General features: G+C 48.0%; 1 protein-coding gene across 4 annotated transcripts in view; it reads left to right on the top strand.

Moving 5' to 3' along the window:
* The window catches only part of IGSF21 (immunoglobin superfamily member 21), a 273,368-nt gene that overhangs the window by 217,851 nt on the left and 35,641 nt on the right, over positions 1 to 19,876 (top strand). For all 4 annotated transcript variants that reach the window (XM_063804624.1, XM_003307834.7, XM_054679931.2 and 1 more), the window contains one exon: positions 10,471 to 10,589. In XM_063804624.1, the coding sequence (XP_063660694.1) occupies positions 10,471 to 10,589 (119 nt within the window). The remainder of the gene's footprint in view (positions 1 to 10,470; positions 10,590 to 19,876) is intronic.

Genomic DNA, 19,876 nt, shown 5'->3' with positions numbered 1-19,876 from the left:
AACATGGCCGGATCGCCAAGCCTCCAACCGCCTGCAGGGGGCGGTCATGAGCCTCCATTTCCCAGAACCTTTGACGGATCACCTGGTCCAGGTGGCCCGGCCTCTCCTTCCCAGATCTGCTGCTGATTGCTGCCTGGCCTTGCATAAATCACCTCCCTGTCTTTAGTTTTCTTGACTGGACAAACCAGGACTAGCTGGTCACCCTGGTTAAGACCAGACTCTTCTGGGAGAGCTATTAAAGGAATGGAGCTTCTCCATGTACATTCTGTGCTCACAAGACAGGTCCCTTAGCTCAAGGGAGGGTCTCCTGTGTCCCCCTGCTTTTCTGCTTGGTGCTGTCCAATGGCCCCACACCTCCCGGAGGAAGTGTGTCCCTACTGTGTCCCTGGAAAGGGCCTGATGGAGGAGAAAACCCAGGGCTTGGCCAAAAGGAGGGTAGGGAGTCATTTCAGGATTTGGGGTTATTCCATCTTCGCTATCCTTGGAGCTGAAACTTCGCCTTCACAGGCAGGTCCCCAGGAATATATTGACACCATTGTTAAGGTGTCCTTAGTCAAGTTCACAGCAGGGAGGATGAGACAACTTGCTCTTGAGCTAGGTCTGGAGTCTAGGTCCCACTTTCTGGGCTGAGCTCGAATGTAGACCCACCTCCACCAGGCAGGGAAAGACAGAGAGTGCATCGCCATCTCTTTCAGAAGCCGGAGGACAGGAAGCAGGTACAGAGCAGGGGCTGGGAGAGCAGATCAAGGCTCAGCATTCGGTTAGTGCAGGGGCCATGTCTGTGTGTGTACAGCTTTCTGGCAGCCCCTGGTGTTTGAAAGAACCCCTGTCCTCAAGGAATGTCCATTCAACGATATTCATTAGGCAGCTGCCCTGTGTCAAAAACATCCAAGCACTAGGCTCTGGTATTTGGGGTTTGGTGAAGCCAATGGAAGGAGACCACCCACTGTGTCTGCGGTGGGGCAGGGCAAGGGTAAACAGATGGATGGACTGAGGGGGAGGGAGAAGGACTGAGGCCCTGAGTCTTCGAGCGGGCTTCTCTGACCAGCAGCAGCAGTACCTGGTGGCTGGTTAGAAATTCTCAGGGCCCCGGAATGATTCTGCCATGCCTCTTTCCTATGTGGCTGGGGGAAAAATTAGACCACAACTCCCCAGCATTGTTTGGTGAAAAGAACATCAGCTATTTTTGATTCATTGAGACTCCAACTGTAGGCTCACCAGAATCTGCATTGGAACCAAATCCTCAGGGGATTCTTGTACATCCCAGAACCCCCCTGGGGTCTCCTGTAAGGGACCCCACCCCACCACAAGGTCTAGGGAGGCCTTTCCTGCCCGTCTCCATCTGTTTTCCCAGGTCTGCCAGCTACCACAAATGCTACCCCCAGTAGCTAATCTATTCCCCAGTCCTGGGAGGTTTGTGCTCTCACCCAGGGACTGTGATGGAAAAGCAAGATGCCGTGAGGGCAGCTGGGGATAGGCAGCAGCCAGGGCTGGCTGAGCAGGTGCACACCTGGGCCACTAGGCCAAGCTAACTGACCTGAGCCACCCACAGCTCCCAGCCACCTCTGCCAATTACACAGGTGTGAGGAGGTGGGGGGAAGAGCAGAGACCTCTTCCCCGCCCATGCCCCCCCTTTTTTTTCCAGGGAGTAGCAAACCTTTTCCATGTGTCTTATTAGCAAACGTCCCTCTAGTACCCAGAGTGGCCAGACACTTTATTGCCAGTTTTATTAGCTCTGCCTCACGGCTCTGTCCAGGTGGAGCAGGCATTCTGCAAATGTTGCCCCCATATCACAGGGCATGACCCTGAACTTGGAGAATGAGCAGGTGTTGGAGGGAGTGAGAAACAAGGCCCAGGCCTCAGGGAAGAAGCAGCCCATCAGGGATGCATGGCAGGCGCAGAAACAGTAAAACTTCATTACTTCATGCTTGGGATCTTTCCAGCAGGAATGAGGGAGGGCAGAGCCCAGGCAGGCACTTGGCTCATAAGATTGCAGGGGGTGTGTTTAACCTACTTGCAGGAACGACTCTGTCCCCAGCCCTTTAGAAGCTTGGTTTCCATGCAAACAATGGTTATACAAATGAAAAGCCTCTCTCATCTCTTCATTAAAGCACAGCCTCAAAGGACCCATCACTACCTGAATCTTCTCTGTTAGCCCAGAATGAGATACTGTGTATATAAATGAAGACGTTTGAATTACAAAATGCTTTTTAAATCGGGTAGATTATGAAAGTTTGGTCCTGAAGAGTCTTCTCCTTCAGTTGCTGAATTTTGGCAAGGATGCAAAACCACACACCACGTTCCTCCCTCCATCTGTCCCTCCCTTCCTCCTTTCTGGGTCTGGGCCACATCTGAGTTTGCAGTCAGACTGAATTTGGGCTTGCTCCCGTAGTCGATGGAAGCTGCAGGAAGGGTTTATGTTGGGAAAGGACAGGCCAGATCTTCGCTGTCATAAGGTCACTCTGACAGCAGGGTGGGGGCCTCAGGCAGGGAGACGGTGGCAAGAATGAAGACAAAAATGGAGAGGTTCTGGGCCAAGCAAGACAGTGGGGTGGAGGCGAGGAAACATCGCTGAGCCTCCTGTGCCACAACATCCTCTAATCTGGGGGAAGATTAAAAGAAAAGAGGGTCAGGGGCACCTAGGCAAATGTCATGCACCCTTTTCTCATAGAGAAATCCTGTAGCTCCCCATTCTTCCTCTCCAAGCCTTTTGATCCACGTTGCACACACAATTCCAACAGGACTTGTTATTTGAAGCTCACTGCAAATTGACAGCAACACTTAGAAAGTAGGAATAGGTTGGCGGGGAGGGGCATGAGGGGCAACATGGAGTGAGCTGCTTCTAGAAGAAGGCACTGAGCAGTGTGGGCAAAAAGACAAAAACTCATGAAAAACCAAGAAGCCATCATGCAGCCACTTTAGAAGACATTTGGGCAGTGTCTTATAAAGTTAGGTATAGGACCAGCCGTGCCATGTCCTCATTTGCACACACAGCACCTCTCCCTGGGCTAACAGAGACGATCCAGGTAGCTGCCAGGCCTTTGAGGCTCTTTAATGAAGAGAGAGCCATCCAGGTGTCCATCAACAGGAGGATGGGTAAGTAAATGGTGTGTAGCCACGAAATGTGATGCTGTTCAGTGGGGAAAGGGACGCAACAACTGGTAAAGGCAACAACATGAATGAATCTCAAAATAATGACGAGGAGTGGAAGAAACCAAGCAAAACATAGTACACACTTTGTGATTCCATTTATATAAAATCCTAGGAATCATGATTTATAGTGACAGAAAGAGGATCAATGGCTGCCTGAGGATGAGGGGCATAGATTATAAAAGGGCACAAGGAGCCTTTTGGGAGAGATGAGTATGTTCATTATCTTGATTGTGGCAATGGTTTCAATACATTGAAACTTATCAAATGTGGAAATGCTGAGTAGGTACAATTTATTGTTTGTCAATTATACCCCAATAAAGCAATTAATAAAATTGAAACAAACAAAGGCAAGGATCCCAGGAGACATTTAGCATCAGGATAAGCTCACCTAACACATTGCAAAACCCCTAAGACTCGACAGGATGAGATTGATGTTTGTTTTAATGACCTTGATCCTGGGACAGGTGAATTAACGTCCAGCCTCCTCCCTCTAAGAAGTAGACGGATATAGACAGGAGGCAGATTCCAGAGAAAAGGTGTCTTTATAGTGTGGTCATTTAAAAGTATAGATGTTCCTGGACTTATGAGGGGATTACGTCCCAATAAGTCCATCATAAGTTCAAAATATCTTAGGTCGAAAATGCACTTAAAACATCTGATCTACAGAACATCATGGCTTAGCGCCTAACCTAGCTTAAATGTGCTGAAAACTCTTTCATTAGCCGACACTCAGGCAAAATAATCCAACACAAAGCCCATTTTGTATTAAAGAGCTGAGTATCTCATGGAATGTATTAAATACCATACTGAAATTGAACAATGGAATGGTTGTATGGCTACTCAAAGTCTGGTTTCTACCGAGTGCGTATGGCTTTCACGCTGTCTTAAGTCAAAAAATCATAAGTTGAACCATTGTGAGTTGGGGACCTTCTGTATCATTTTGTCTGTCTTGTTCCCTGATATATACTCAACACCACAAGCGGTGTGTGGTACATGGTGGGTGCTTAACGATTTGTTTTAAAATTTTCATCAATTAACAGTGTAAGGAGAATATGACAAGCACTCCCAGCATGCCAGGCCCTGTTGTAAGTGCACTGGTAAGTGTTCATTCATTCAGGCTTCAGTTCTCAGCAAAAGTCAAATATTGGATCACTTGGTTCTTCAACAGCACAGGAAAAGCAAATCAAACTCATTTCCTGTGTCCTCACAGCTCCACCCTCCCCTCCAGTGTCTCCATTCTATGAAAATCTAGGATTCTTCCCAGTGGAAAGGCAAAACCAGGAAAGGAAAGCTAAGCAGAGGCTGTAAACTCGTGTGGGGCGTGGAGAATGTGCACAGGACTTGCTCAGCAAACCTCAGTCATCAGAATTAAGGGGCCCGCCAGAAGCTTGGAGCAGGAAATTTAGGAAAATAAAAGGCCATCCTGTTTCTTCCAGCAGGGAGAAAACATATGGCTCTCATTACCTAGAGAGGTGGCAAGCCTCAGAATAGAAACATGCTCAAGAGTGATGGAGGCAAATTCAGAGACCAGAGAGCTCAAATCAATTTGCTGATAAAGGAAGATCAGGGGGCAGTCAGGGAGAGCATTCATGGGCTCCAGCCTCCATCTGGCTTGAATTCAAATCATGCCACCTACTCACTCTATGTAGCAAAGATTCAGTTAGAGAGGGTAAAATGCTCAGTGCAGTGCCTCCTACTGTAAATCTTTATACATATTGGCACCTCCCCAGATGCTGTAATCCACAAGGCAGGTGTCATAGCACCCATGTATCAGATGGAGAAACCGAAGCTCAAAGAAGCCAAAGGACCTCATCCAACATCACATGCTAGTCAGGTGCAGAGCCAAGACTAGAGCCCAGGGCTCTTGACTCCTGGTGCAGGCTGTTTCCACTAACCTCATTCATACAGGTGATACTCCTTGAGCACCTACCAAGTGACCGGGCTTCCCTCCTTGCCTGGGAGGGAAAAGAAACAAGTTATACTGCAGCATGACATGGACAGGTATGTGCTCCCAGAGACAGATGCAGCCCTGGAGAGGTGGAGATGAATTATGTCTTTGGAGGGCTGGGCAGTCAAGGTAGCCTGCCTGGTGGAGGTGGCATCTGAATGTAGAGCCTATAGAGCTTAACATTATAGGCACAAGCATGGAGGCAGGGACCAAAACCTCCAGCATCCGTGTACCCACTCCCAATCCAAGCCTCAGTTTAGGGCATGGCATACTTCTGTTGAAGGTGGATGGCCCACAGCCCTGGCCCCAGATTCAGCAGAAGCTGCAGTGCCCAGCGCTTGCATGGCCTTACCTAGTGAAGGCATGCAGGTCACTGGGCATGCAGCATCCGCTCTCGCTGTGCCTGGCTTTTCAAAAACACAATTACTCGCCCTTCAGAGATGCCGTCGGTGTTGGTAAACTCCAGCCGCTAAACTGCATTACACTGATCTCTCCAGAAACCTTTGCAGTTATTAATAGTTTATTGATCACAGCCCATTGCTGATGAGAGCAGGCCTCCTCACCCTCACCCCCCTCGGGTCCCTGCTATCTGTGGAAAGCCTTCTATTCATCATGCAGATCAATGCCACTCAATTCTGGGGAAAGGGAGTCTCTGGGCCACTTAATCCACTTTAGAAAGAAGACAGAAAAGATCAAATTTTAGATGAGGTGCTGAGAAGAGGTGGATTGGTCAAAACCAAAGCTGTGACCTGGCAGCTGTTTGGTCTGCCAATGAGAACTAGAATCTGCCTTGGTTGGAAGTGGGGGGATCCTGGCCATGTCAGATGGTAACAGGGGAAACCAGGTGAGGGGTATACAGCGATCTCTGTTATATTTGCAAATCTTCTGTGATTCTAAACTTATCCAAAATACAAATTTTATTTTTTTAGAAAATAACTTGGCTCATGGGAGGAATGGAAAGAATGCCACTGTAGCTGGAGGAAGGGGCAGGGGCGAGAGAGAAGGGAAGGTGGGAGACATGGCTGGAGGAAGGGGCAGGGGCATGGGAGAAGGGAAGGTGGGAGACATGGCTGGAGGAAGGGGCAGGGACGTGGGAGAAGGGAAGGTGGGAGACATGGCTGGAGGAAGGGGCAGGGACATGGGATAAGGGAAGGTGGAAGACATAGCTAGAGATGTAGAAGGAAAAAGTGTGCTGGGCCCTGTTGGCCAAGATGACGATTCTTATCTCTCTTTTTGCCATTTTTTATTGATAAACTTTATTTTTTAGAGCAGCTTTAGGTTCACAGCAAAACTGAGCAGAAAGTACAGAAAGTTCCCACCTGCCCCTGTCCCACACATGTACAACCTCTGCCACCATTGACTTCCTACACTTCAGTGACACATTTGTTACCATCAATTAACCTACATGGATACATCGTTACCACCCAAAATCCGTAGTTCACAGTAGGGTTCACTTTTGGTGTTCTGCATTTACTAGGTTTTGGCACAGGTTACTACTTTTAAAATATTTTTATCGAATTGATATTGCTGTCTCATATTTTAAAATTTACAGTTTTATTTCTATTTAGGAGATTTTTATATTCTCCATTTTATTTTATTTTATTTCCATAGGTTATTGGGGAACAGGTAGTGTTTGGTTACATAAGTTCTTTAGTGGTGATTTGTGAGATTTAGGTGTGCCCATCACCCGAGCAGTATGCCCTATCCCAATTTGTAGTCTTTTATCTCTCACCCCCTCCCACCTTTTCCCCCAAATTCCCAAAGTTTATTGTATCATTCTTATGCCTTTGCATCCTCCTAGCTTAGCTCCCACTTATGCATGAGAACATACAACGTATGGTTTTCCATTCTTGAGTTACTTCCCTTAGAATAGGGGTCTCCAATTCCATCCAGGTTGCTGTGAATGCCATTATTTTGTTCCTTTTTATGGCTGAGTAGTATTCCACGGTATAGATATATACCACAGTTTTTTAATCCAGTCATTGATTAATGGGCATTTGAGCTGGTTCCATATTTTTGCAATTGCAAATTGTGCTGCTATAAACATGTGTGTGCAAGTATCTTTTTCATATAATGTCTTTGTCATAAAAGCAGAGAGAGCCTTTGTTGGGACTTAGGTAAGGGAGTACCATTCATCTCATTTGCATTTGAAAAGATCTGGATTCTACCTGGAGAATGGATCAGGAGGGAGATTACCAGGGACAGAAAGCCCAGTAAACCTCTGCCTCCATATTCCAGGTGAGAAGAGATGCTGACTGTGGAGATGGAGGGAAGTGGATAGTTCAGGATCTATTAGGAGTAGAACACCCAGGACTTGGTCGCTGTCTGTATTTGGAGGGTGTGGAAGTGGGAGATGTCAAGGAGGGTGCCCAAGAGTGTGCCTTGGGCTAATGGTGGAGGACAGGTCTGGACATTCAAGGAACTAGGGAACCTGGGCTTGCTCCTTCAATGGATGGTAGAAGGAGCATCTGGGGCTGTACACATAGTCCTCAGTGAGAAGCTGCCTTTTTCATAAAGCAGCAATCCCGGTGTACCCCAAGCTGTCTTCTATACCACCTGTGAGATGTCACCTACATGTGTCACCCAAGCATATTGCTTACGTTACTATCACCTGAGCATGTCATCGGGGTAGCAGTTGCCTAAACATGACACCTGTGTCGCTATCCTATAAACACATCTTCTGCAGCCATCACCTAGGTGGCGGTTACCTGCATGTATCTGCCTGGGTGTCAACCATGTTATTATTATCTTATTACCTCACCTGGAGAGCTGCCAGCTACACATGTCTCCCGAGCCTGTTTCTTTACAGAGCTGTCGCCTGAACCTGCCACCTGCACTCCTTTCACCTACAAAAGTCATTTAAGCAGGTTGTCTCTATAACCAACACCTATGAGTGTCACCAAGTGCAAATTCTGCTCCTACTTTTTGTAAGCCATGGGGCCTTGGGTAAGTCATGCCATCTCTCTCTGAGTCTCTCTTTTTTTTTTTTTATCTAAAATATGTCACTCCAGGTGACTGTCACTCAGTAATGGTGCCTGGTAGAGAGGCTATTTTTTCAGTCTAGCTGAGTTACAAACAAAGAAAATCATTCCCGGAGGGGAGACTGGTCCCCTGCTGTTCCCATGTCACTGTGCTCTTTCTTCTGAGATCAGGGAGTGGAGGGGGACAGCGTCTTCTCAACAAAGTCCCCCTGATGAAAAGCTTCCCATTCTTTAAGTCCTTCCATGACAGTCGGTAGAACAGATGTCAACCTCTGTGTGTTCTATGTAAATGAAGGTGTTTGTTTATGCTAATGTGTGCTGGGTGGTGGGAGGGATGGGCTGGCTCAGTTCACTAAGACGACAGTGATGGAAAAAGAGGCTGGCAGCCCAGGTGTGGGGGGACAGTGAGTCACAGGGGAAAAGGAGCCAGAAGACGAAGATGGAGCAGGTAGCTAAAAGGAGAGAAGAAAAGAGCGAAGCTGAGGTTATGTTGCTCTGCAGAAGCAGGTGGGAGAGCAAAGTAGGAAGTGTGTCCAGGAGGCTGAAGGGAGGATAAGAACTGGATTGAAAGAACCTTCCTTCTCAGGGGTGGCAGATGGGTCACACGCCCAAGAGCGTGAGCGCCAACCAACTGCTGCTCTTTCCTGTCCCCAGTGGGGTCCTTGTCAGGCAGGTTAGTCAGGTAAGTCTGTGGGTATGGATCCCTTCCCATAGTTTTCTGCTATGACTTGAGAACTTCTAAGACTTAATCAGAACCCCAGTCCCTCTAAGTTGTAGCCAGAATAGGCTGGAACTCGCATGAAGACAGACATATTTCCCCAATGCAGCAATGACATAGCCTCTGCAACTCCAGGCCAAGGCTCCTTCCCATCCAAGTGTCCAGATTCCACTTGCCAGGAATTCGCTCTCCCCACAGAGCTTCGCAGGACCCAGGAACAACACAAAATGGCCCCTCTGTCCATTTGGTGCAACGTTCCTGCTTACAGAAGTCCTGCAGGGACATCATTGCATTTAATCTTCACTGCAGTCACAGGAAGTAGCATCTCCACTGTTTAGGAAAGAAAATGGAGTCTCCAGGAGAGATGGACTGACTTAGCCAAGGTCCCATGATTTACAAACAGTAGGAGCAGAATTGGAACCTGGTTCTCTTTGACTCCATGTCAAGGCTCTTTTCAATATAGAAGGGAGGAAAGAGCCTCCCTGCTTGCATTTTCCATGGGGAGACAGAACAACATACCAACTCATTTTCACATGGTCTGACCCTATATATGCTATAGAAAGATCCAGAACAGGAGCCGTCCAACTACAGCCTGCAGGCCAAATCTAGCCCATCGCCTATTTTTTCACAACTTGTGAACTGAGAATGCTTTTTGTACTTTGAAATGGTTGGAGAAAAAAACAGAAGAAGGATATTGTATGGCAAATGAAAATTATATGAAATTCAAATTTAAATGATCATAAGTGAAGTTTTATTGGAGCACAGTTGCACCAATTTGTTTACGCACCGATTGTAGCTGCTTTTGTGCTGCAAGGACAGGGTTGAATTGCAATTGTAAAGGGCAAGAAAGCCTAAAATATTTACTCTCTGGACTTTTAGGAGAAAAGTCTGAAAGCAGGTTTGAGGGGGTCTCTCCCATCCTTAGGGATCACCTCTTCTGAGACACCCTCCCAACCACCTCAGAGGTGGAAGTGGCTGCTCCCCAACCTGAGCTCAGATAAGCTCACGCTTTTCCATGTGAGTGTGGAACCCAGATCAGCTTCTCTACCTCCTTGTCCTCTGGGATGGGGGCTCCTTTGGGACCTGAATTTTATTGTCTTTCTCTTCCATGATCTCAGGACTGGGCATGAAGTGGCAGCATGGTGGCATGGAGAGAGAAATTCAAATTTCCATACTGGTTCTTATTAGCAATTGAGTTCCGTCCTGAGCCTCAGTTTCCTTGTTTATGAAATGGGAATATGGACCCTATGTGGAGGCCGTCATGAGGAAAGAGGGAGCCGATGCCTCCAGTGACAGTTTTGGGCCCATACTGCATGCAGCGACATACTAAATGCCCATACCTCTTCACCTGTGCCATCCTCACGGCTCCCTGGAAGTGGGCACCATCCCAGGCTCATGGAAGCCAACAGGCTAAATAACTGCTCCAGGACCCACTGAGCACAAATTGGGCTCTGGCTGAACACAGTCCACACCTTCACTGTCTGAGATGCCAAGCATAGGGTCTGCATACAGTCGGTGTTCCATAAGTGCTCCCCTCCTCCCAGCCCAGCACACAGGCCTATGTTTGTTAGTGGAGGCTGCACCAGTGGGCATCAGGATGAGTTTCCTTGAACGCTGCCTCACCCAGCCCCATGATGATGGGCCCTCACCCTGTCTTCTGCCTCCCCCAGGCTGCCCGAGGTCCGGATCTCGGACAATGGTCCCTATGAGTGCCATGTGGGCATCTACGACCGCGCCACCAGGGAGAAGGTGGTCCTGGCATCAGGCAACATCTTCCTCAACGTCATGGGTGAGTGCAGGGCCACTGGCCCCTGGTGTCTCAGTGAGGAGGACGAGTATGCTTGAGTGTGTGAATGTGTGCACACAGGCACACATGCGTGCACAGAGCGGCCATCCTGGGGGCCATCCACCAGAAGTTCTGTTGTGCTGGTGTCTTCCCTTTCCTGCCCTTGTTGTGGAGGGGCAACCAGACCAAGCCGAGCCAAGGTGTGACCTGTGAAGTCTTGCCCCCCATGGGCCTCCCCTCAGGAGGTCCCCTTCTCAGCACAGGTACCCCAACAGGTCCCTCCCCAGGGAGTGAAGGATAGCACCTCAGCCGAGATGCACACCTGCTGCAGAGGGAACTATTCTGCCCCTCAGCCAAAAGATTCCCCTGCACCTCCTGAAGCCTTAAGGGAGAGGGCATAGGATCAGGAGATGAATTAGAAAGCGCTCATGGCTGGGATTCAGAGCTCCTGGGTTCTCACCCTCTCCCCATGCCTCCATTTATGCACATGTAAAATGGAGGTAATAATACTGGTGTCTGTCTCTAGCTGGCTGGGTCCTTGGGTAAGTCTAGCCCCATCCCAGACTCAGTTTCCCCATGTGTAAAACAAGAATGCTGCTCTGCACATTCTCAGAAGCCCCCACTGGCTCTAATGTTCCTGTCAGATACACACCTTTGGATTCTGGCTCTATTGCCAGGATGCTGGGGACTTGGCCTTGACTCCAGACTCTGTGTTCTCCGGTTTTCTTATCAAATAATATGTATCAGGGAAACAAAGCTTGCAGTACACAGGCAATCGATGAAAGCATAAAGGCCCCGCTGAAAGCCGCCGCTTCTGGGGAAATTGAAAACCTCCAAAGGCCAGACCTCCAGAGGGACATTGATTCCTGCAGCACACCCGTGGTGGTTCTGGCTTCCCGATGGAGCCACGATGCAGGAGGTGGCATTGCTAGGAAAAGCCCCTCTCTCGCAGTTACTCATGCACCACTCAGCTCCTCTGATAAAGGAACTAGCAGCGTTTGGGTGCCTGGCCCTGGGTTGGCCGCACCAGGGAACCTAGGAGGGACAGAACTCAGTTTGCACCATCAAGGAACTCCCAGTCTGATGAGAGACATGTACTTAACCAATCATTTATGCATCACAATGTACTGAGCACCTACCTATGAGGCGGCCGGGAATGGACCCAAACTTTTTATAGGACAAATGCTTATCTGTAGAGATTTTGCAGGAGACAAGCATAAAACACATGCATAGATGAATCAAAAAGAGCCTGCAACATGCTGGAAGGAAATAAAGCAGAGTAAAGGGATAAAGAGTGACTGCAGGTGGGTGGCTGCTAGCATAGGGAGGGGACTCAGGGAAGGCCCCTCTGCAGCTATTGGGCTGAGTGCTTTACATGTGTTATGTCATTTAGTCCTCACAACCAATCCGAGGGTACATGCTAGCATTAACTCCATTTTGCAGATGCAGAAATGGATCACAGAGAAAGCAAGCAACTTGCCTAAAGTCACACAGCCAAGATCACAAAATCCTCCTATGATATCAGGCAGCTCAGTGTTGGGCCAGGACTCAGGTATCTTGACTCCAAGGCCAGCTCTGTCACGTTGCTGGAGGCAGTGAAGACACTGCGCTAAGGCCTCAATCTAAGGTGCCTTCAAGCAAGGCCAGAGTCCTTAAAAACCATCCCTCCATGAGGCCTACACTTCCCATTACTTCACCAAAGAACCCTGAGCAGGTTATTCTCTTTCTGTGGCCTCAATTTCCCCCATCTGTACTGTATTAGTCCATTTTCATGTTGCTGATAAAGACATACCCAAGACTGGGCAGTTTGCAAAAGAAAGAGGTTTAATGGAATCACAGTTCCACATGGCTGGGGAGGCCTCACAATCACGGTGGAAGGTGAAAGACATATCTCACATGGTGGCAGACAAGAGAAGAGAACCTGTGCAGGGAAACTCCCCTTTATAAAACCATCAGATCTTGTGAGACTTATTCACTATCATGAGAAATAGCACAGGAAAGACCGACCCCTATGATTCAGCTATCTCCCACTTGGTCCCTCCTACAACACATGGGAATTGTGGGAGCTACAGTATAAGATGAGATTTGAGTTGGGACACAGCCAAACCATATCATGTATCATCAGAGGGTTGACCAGACAATCCTACACTCCCTCCCTGCTCCGACACTTCTGAGTCCGTTACTCCATCCACTAGGTGAGGAAACTGAGGCACAGAGTGATCTCGTGGGACTCACTCAGGTTGCACAACTGGCCTGATGGTCTCTGCTGAGCAAGGGACTGTGCTCCTGTGGGCCTCAATTTCCCCATCTGTAAAACAGGGATAAGGATGCTTCCCTCCTAGGGTGGCTGTGAGGCTTAAAGTAGATAAAGTTTGCAGAACACCTACCTCATCAAGAATATCATTGAAGAGCTCAGTTACTTGGATACTGTTGTTTTTATTATCACTGTCTCTGGTGTGCCCACTCCTGGGCACAACTGTGGCTGCCTCCCTCTTGCCCCTGGTTTTGGCCCCAGCAAAGAGAAGTCCCCCATTCACAGCTCCAAAGAGCCCTGCACTAGTCTGAGGAATGACTGCTCTGGGAACACAGCTTCACGCACCGCGGCGAACTGGAAGCCAGGGTGTGTCTCTGGGAGTGGCAGAGACAGGGGTCTCTCCTTACTCACCTTCTCTGGGCTTCTTCCCCAAAGGTCTGCGTGTCCTGGCGCCATGCACCTATGGAAGGAGCCAGGATATATCCCAACTGTCATAATGACGGCAATGTCCCACACTTGCCCAATCTGAGCAATTTCAGAGGGGCTTTCACACTGAGGACATCATCCAATCCTCACTGCAGATCGGCGCGTGGGGGATTACTATTATCTCTAACTCACAGATGAAGAGACTGAGACCCAGGGAAGGGAATGAATTTGCTCCAGGCCTTATAGGGTGGGGGTTATCTCTGTGCCAGAGCAGCGTGGCTTCTGTAGCTCACCAAGGTCCTGAATGGTGAGGGGAGGGCCGGGGGAGGCGGCGTGGCTGAGTGTTTCTCATACAGCATCTCCTGTAACCCATCGACCACGTGGGCCTGGGAGGCAGACACCACAATGAGCCCATTGCACAGACCTGGCTCAGAGGGGCATGGGACTTGGCCGAGGTTGGAGGGTTAAATGAGATAATCTATAGAACAGAATGTTCTGGGCCTGAGGCTTGGCACATTCTGGATGATCAATAAATAGTATCTCTTAATGACAAATAGTAGTCGGGTCAGTTACAAACCAGGCACAATTAGACCAATCTCTGTGAACGTCTCCTTCAAATATGTTTCAGGGCAGGTTTCAAAAATTAAAATCGACTCATTGCTTTGGTTCATCTGTGGCATTGCATTCACACACAAAGACCCTCTCTTCAAGCGAGCAGAGGTCACTGAACATTGGGGTCTCTTTTGTGCCACACAGGACCCTAAGGGCCACTGCAGCCAAAATGGGGCAAGACAGATCCTCCCCAGTTTGGAGGTCAATGGGAAGCTCCCAGGACAGTGGGGAGAAGGAGAGCCGAGGAGCCAGGGGCGGCCCAGGGCCCACCTGCCTCAAAGCACAGAGCAGTTCCACCAGAAAGCCCAGCACCCCGGTCTACCATCCACACGTCCACATCCAGCACATTCTAACGCGGCCATTTCCAGAGGCCTCCGGGTGAAGATGAAAACGCGAGTGCAGCTGTAATTTCATGCCTATAACATCCCACTATGTGGTGGGGAAAGACATTTGGGAGCCCCGTGGGTGACACCAAGGGTGTATGCTGCACACAGTCATTAAAATGTTTTTATCCGAGCTGCAGATAAATTGTAAGCCAATTTGAAAGTTGCATGCTGGGCCCCAGGAACGCATTATACACAGTCATGGAAGGATTTTGAAGGTTCTTCTGGGGGTGCAGGTTAGGGGGGAGGGAGCGTGTTAAGGGTGCGCTGTTACAATCAATTAAATGTTGTGAGAGCCAGGCACCCCACTCCCATCCCCACCGAAGTTAAAAGACTCTGCACTTCTGGCTCCTCTGGAATGCCAAGGGGCAGGGTTTCTCTGCCACCGAGTGGGGCCCTTTCAACCTAAAGCTAAAAAGCAAGGCCACCCTCTGCGTGCCAGCATTGAGCTCAGTGTTCAACCCACAGTTAATACCTCACAAAAGCCCTTGGATGTGGGCCTGGTCATCCCCATTTTACGGATGACGGAGCAGAGGCTCCGAGAGTTTAAGGGGTACATCCACGTGAGTGACAGAGCAGGGTGGGCAGGAGCGGGGCATCCCACCTGGTCTGCCTGAGCCCAGAGCAGGTACTTATACAGCAGCCTTAACTCCCAAAGGAAATTTCCCTCCCCTTGACCCAAAGGCCATGAGTCACACAAACCTCAAACAAGCACTGGAGTGGGGACAGAGTGCAGAGAGTGGGGACTTCCTTGAGACCGAGCCCTAACTAGGTCGCTCAAAAACTCCGATGGTCCTGGCATGGCGGCTCACATCTCTAATCCCAGTACTTCCGGAGGCTGAGGTCGGTGGATCTCTTGAGCCCAGGAGTTCTAGCCCAGCCTGGGCAACCTGGCGAAATCCCGTTTCTACAAAACATTAGCTGGGCTGTGGTGGGATGTGCCTGTAGTCCCAGCTACTCAGCAGGCTGAGGTGGGAGGATTACTTGAGCCTGGGAGGTAAAGGCTGCAGTGAGCTGAGATCACGCCACTGCTTTCTAGCCTGGGCAACAGTGAGACCCTGTCTCCAAAAATGAAACAAAACCAAACCAATAAAACCAAACAACAACAACGAATTCCGATGGATGGGTGGGGCTGTTTGCCTTTCGGAACATGTAGGAGTCTGGAAGGAACACAGAGAGTCTGTGCCCTTGCCTCCATTCCTGTCCCCATCCCCATTTTTGGTTCTCTCATCCACTGCTATCCAGCACCTCCCCCACTTCTCAAACCCTCTGAAAGGAGCACTGAACTTGGAGTCCAGCAGACCTGGGTCCAAATCCCAATTAGTGTCTACTTTTGACATGGACGGTCTAGTATTGAGTTTCCTTTCTGGTAAAACAGCATATCAGAATGTCTTTTTTGTTCAAATATATTATAAGGTGACTTGGATGCCCACGTACATGGACATTCTAATTTGCATTTATTCATTTGTGTGTTCATTCATTTAACATATATATATTGAGCACCTAGTACATTGCAGGCACTGTTGTGTGCACTGGAGTTTCCAATGAACAAAGAGGACAAACAAACAAAAAAACAAACAAAAAACTGGTCCTCACAGACAGTGCAATAGGGGAGGCAGAAGATGAGCAAGTGAAGAGATGGGGAGACAAATGGGATGTCAGTGGGTGGTAAAGCAACGTCAGGAAAAACCCATCAGGGATGGGGCTGTTCTAGGTCAATGTGGCCTCTCTGAGAAGGTAACATTCAAAAGAGGTGAGCTATATGGACTTCATTCATTCATGTCAGTGATTCAGTGACTTACTGAGCATTCCCCAGGTGCCAAGCACAATTCTAGGTGCTGTGGATACACTGACAATGAGACAAGGTCCTTGCTCCCTGGACTCACATTCTCTAAGGGAAATAGCTTCATGGTACAGAGGACAAAACTAGTTTCTGGGGCTTCCCATAGCAAATTACTGCAAACTGGGTGGCTTAAAACCACAGCAATGTATTGTCTCACAGTGCTAGTCCTAGAAGCCTGAAACCAAGGTGTCAGTAGGGCCATGCTCCCCATGCAAGGGAAAAATCCTTCCTTGTCCCTCCCCTTGCCTCTGGTGTTGCTGGCAATCCTTGGAGTTCCCTGGGTTATAGATGCATCATGCCGATCTCTGCCTCTCTCATCATATGGCCTTCTCTCTCTGGCTCTGTGTTCCTGTCCCTGTGTTCAGATTTGCTTCTGCTTCTGCCCCTGCTCCTGCTTCTGCTGCTTCTCCTTCTCCTTCCTTCTTCTTTCCTCCTCTTCTCCCTCCTCCTCCCCCTCCTTTTTCTCCTTCTTCTCCTTCTTCTTCTTCCTCTTCCTCTTCTTCTTCTTCTCCTTCTCCTCCTCCCCCTCCTTCTCCTTCTTCTTCTCTTTTTGTGTGTGTGTGTGTGTGTGTGACACAATCTTGCTCTGTTGCCCAGGGTGGCCTCAAATGCCTGAGTTCAAGCAATGCACTCACCTTGGCCTCCCAAAGTGCTACAGGCATGAGACACTGTGCCCACCTCAACAGATTTGCTCCTTATAAGGACATCAGTCATTGAATTAGGACTCACTCTAATCCAGTGTCACCTCATCTTACCTTTAGCACAACTGCAAGGACCCTATTTCCAAATAAGGTTACATTTATACGGACTGCGGGTCAGAACTTCAACACATCATCTTCAGGGACATAATTCAACCCACAGCAGTAACTGAGTCAGGATGTAGCACACCAAGATTCCCTGTCTGAGTCTGAAGCTGACACTCTCTGCTCCCAACCCCGTGGGTCACCCTTCGTTGGGCACTGACTAATATGCAGGCGCTGTGCTAAACTCTTCTTGTGTTAACTCACTGAACACTCACAAAAGCTCTGCAAGGTGAGTACTATCACTTTCTCTTTAGCAGATGAAGAAATTGAGAGGTAATGTCACTTCCCTACATCACCCAGCCAGTGTGTGGCAGGGCAGGGGTATATAGCCATCCTGCATGTTAACATCTCTGCTCCTCCAGAAGTTTACCAATGAGTAGGAAGCCCAGACTCATAAAGTATTGGTACACATTAATAAAATGTTCTATCTTGGGATCCTTGTCTCTCTTCTGGAAGCTTCCAAGTGAGGTTGGCAGATGAAGTAGACTTTTGGAACCTGAGGCCAGAGTGGCAACAAACCACACCATATGCTTTGCAAGTCTGGAGCCAGGAAACACAGCTTCCACCCCAAAGAACAGATGTTAATGAACTTTACATGACGTTTCTGGTTGGTTTGTCTTTTTTCAGTATGTTCTACTGATTTTTATTAAGTGTGCCTGGTGCATTTTCCTTGTGTTTTTTTGTTTGTTTGTTTGTTTGCTCTGCTTTGTTTTGTTTTGTCTTGAGACAGTCTTGCTCTGTCCCCCAGGCTGGAGTGCAGTGGCATGATCTCAACTCACTGCAGCCTCTGCCTCCAAGGCTCAAGAGATTCTCCTGCCTCAGCCTCTCAAGTAACTGGGGTTACAGACATACACCACCATGGCTGGCTAATTTTTCTAGTTTTAGTCGAGACGAGGTTTCTCCATGTTGGCTAGGCTGGTCTTGAACTCCTGACCTCAAGTGATCCTCCCGCCTCGGCCCCCCAAAGTGCTGGGATTACAGGCATGAGCCACCATGCCCGGCCCTTTGGTTTTTCTAAAATATGGTTTTATTGAGATACAATTCATATAACATGCAATTCGCTCATGTAAAGTGTACAAAACAGTGGTTTCAGCATATTCACAGAGTTGTGCCTCTACCACCACAATCAATTTTAGAACATTTTCATCGTCCTCCAAAGAAACCCTGTACCCATCAGCAGTTACACACCACCCCACATTGTCCCTCTTCTCCTCAGTCATAGGCAGCCACAAACACCCTTTCTGTCTCTATAGATTTGCTGGTTCTGGATATTTAATATGAATGAGATTATACAATATGTGGTCTTTTGTGGCTAGTTTCTTTTGCTTTGCATAATGTCTTCAAGGTTCATCCATATTGTAGCAGGTACCAGTACTTTATTCATTTTCAATGCTGAATAATGTTCCTTCATATGGATAGATCGCGTTTTGTTTATGCATTCCTCAGTGGATGGAAATCTGGGTTTTTTCCACTTTTTGGCTATTATGAACAACGCTGCTATAAACATTCACGTGCAAGTTTTTGTGTGAACGTGTAGTTTCAGTTCTCTTGGGTATGTATCCTCGGAGTAGAACTGCTGAGTCAAACAATGACTCTGCATTTAAACTTCTGAGAAGCTTCCAGACAGTTTTCCACAGTGGCTGCACTGTGTTATATTCCCACCAACTGCATATGAGTCCCATCTTCTCCACATCTTTGTCGACACTTGTTACTATCTGTCTTTTTGAATATAGCCATCCTAGTGGATCCTAGTGAATGTGGAGTGATGTCTCTTTGTGGCTTTGATTGGCATTTCCCTCAGGGCCAATGACACTGTACGTCCTTTCCTGTGCTTCTTGGCCATTTGGACATCTTCTTTGGAGAAATGTCTACTCAGAGCCTTTGGTCATTTTCAATGGCCTTATTTTTCTTTTTATGATTGAGTTGTAAGAGTTCTCTATCTGACCTACATGTAAGTCCCTTATCAGGTATATCATTTGCATATTTTTCTCCCATTGTGTAGATTGTCTTTTTACTTTCTCCATGGTGTCCTTTGAAGGACAAAATGTTTTAATGTCAATGAAATCCAGTTTATCTATTTTTTCTTTTGTCACTTGTGCTTTTCGTGTCTATTTAAGGAGGCTTTGCCTAACTCAATGTCACAACTTACTCCTGTATTTCTCTTCTAGGAGTTTGTATAGTTTTAGCTCTTACATTTAAGTTGATGATGCATTTCAAGTTTATTTTTATATATGGTGTGAGGGAGGGGTCCAACTTCATCATTTGCATGTGGATGTCTGGTTGTCCCAGCACCATTTGTCAAACACACTATTCTATCCCCATTGAATTATCTTGGCATCCTTGTCGAAAATCAATTGACTGTGAAAGTGCGAGTTTATTTCCAGACTCTCCATTCTGTTTCACTGCTCTATATGTCTATCCCTGTGCACGTCTGGTGCTTTTCTAACCATCTGCCACCTCCAGCCTGGCTCTTACTCTCCAGCTATGTGACTTTGGGCAATGAGTTTCACAGGAAGCTCTCCTGTTCAGTTTCTCGACCTTTCCCCTTAAAAGAAACTTACCCTGGGACTGGTGAGGGTTCCCAGAGGAAAAGAGAGTACAGAAGGTCCTGGGGGTAATGAAGGCTGAGTCTACTTCCAGGAGGCCCAGCCAGAACCTTGGGTTTCTGGAGAGCTGGATTCTTGCTTTCTAAGACCAGATTCTTGAATGTGATTCTCTGGAATCCCAGCCTGGCACTCCCCTCTGGAAAAAGAAGCAAATTTCCAGGACCAATAATCAGAGTGCCAAAAACTTCTCTCTTTTCTTTTTCACTCTGTCACCCAGGCTGGAGTGCAGTGGTGCAACCATTAGCTCACTGCAGCCTCAACCTCCCAGGCTCAAGCAATCCTCCTGCCTCAGCCTCCTTAGTAGCTGGGACTATAGGTGTGTGCCACCATGCCTGGCTAATTTTAAAAAATTTTTGTAGACAC

The sequence above is a fragment of the Pan troglodytes genome, chromosome 1 (assembly GCF_028858775.2).
Source record: "Pan troglodytes isolate AG18354 chromosome 1, NHGRI_mPanTro3-v2.0_pri, whole genome shotgun sequence".
Classification (NCBI taxonomy): domain Eukaryota; kingdom Metazoa; phylum Chordata; class Mammalia; order Primates; family Hominidae; genus Pan; species Pan troglodytes.
Note: the sequence above shows the minus strand (reverse complement) of the source record. Positions and strands in the feature narration are given on the sequence as shown.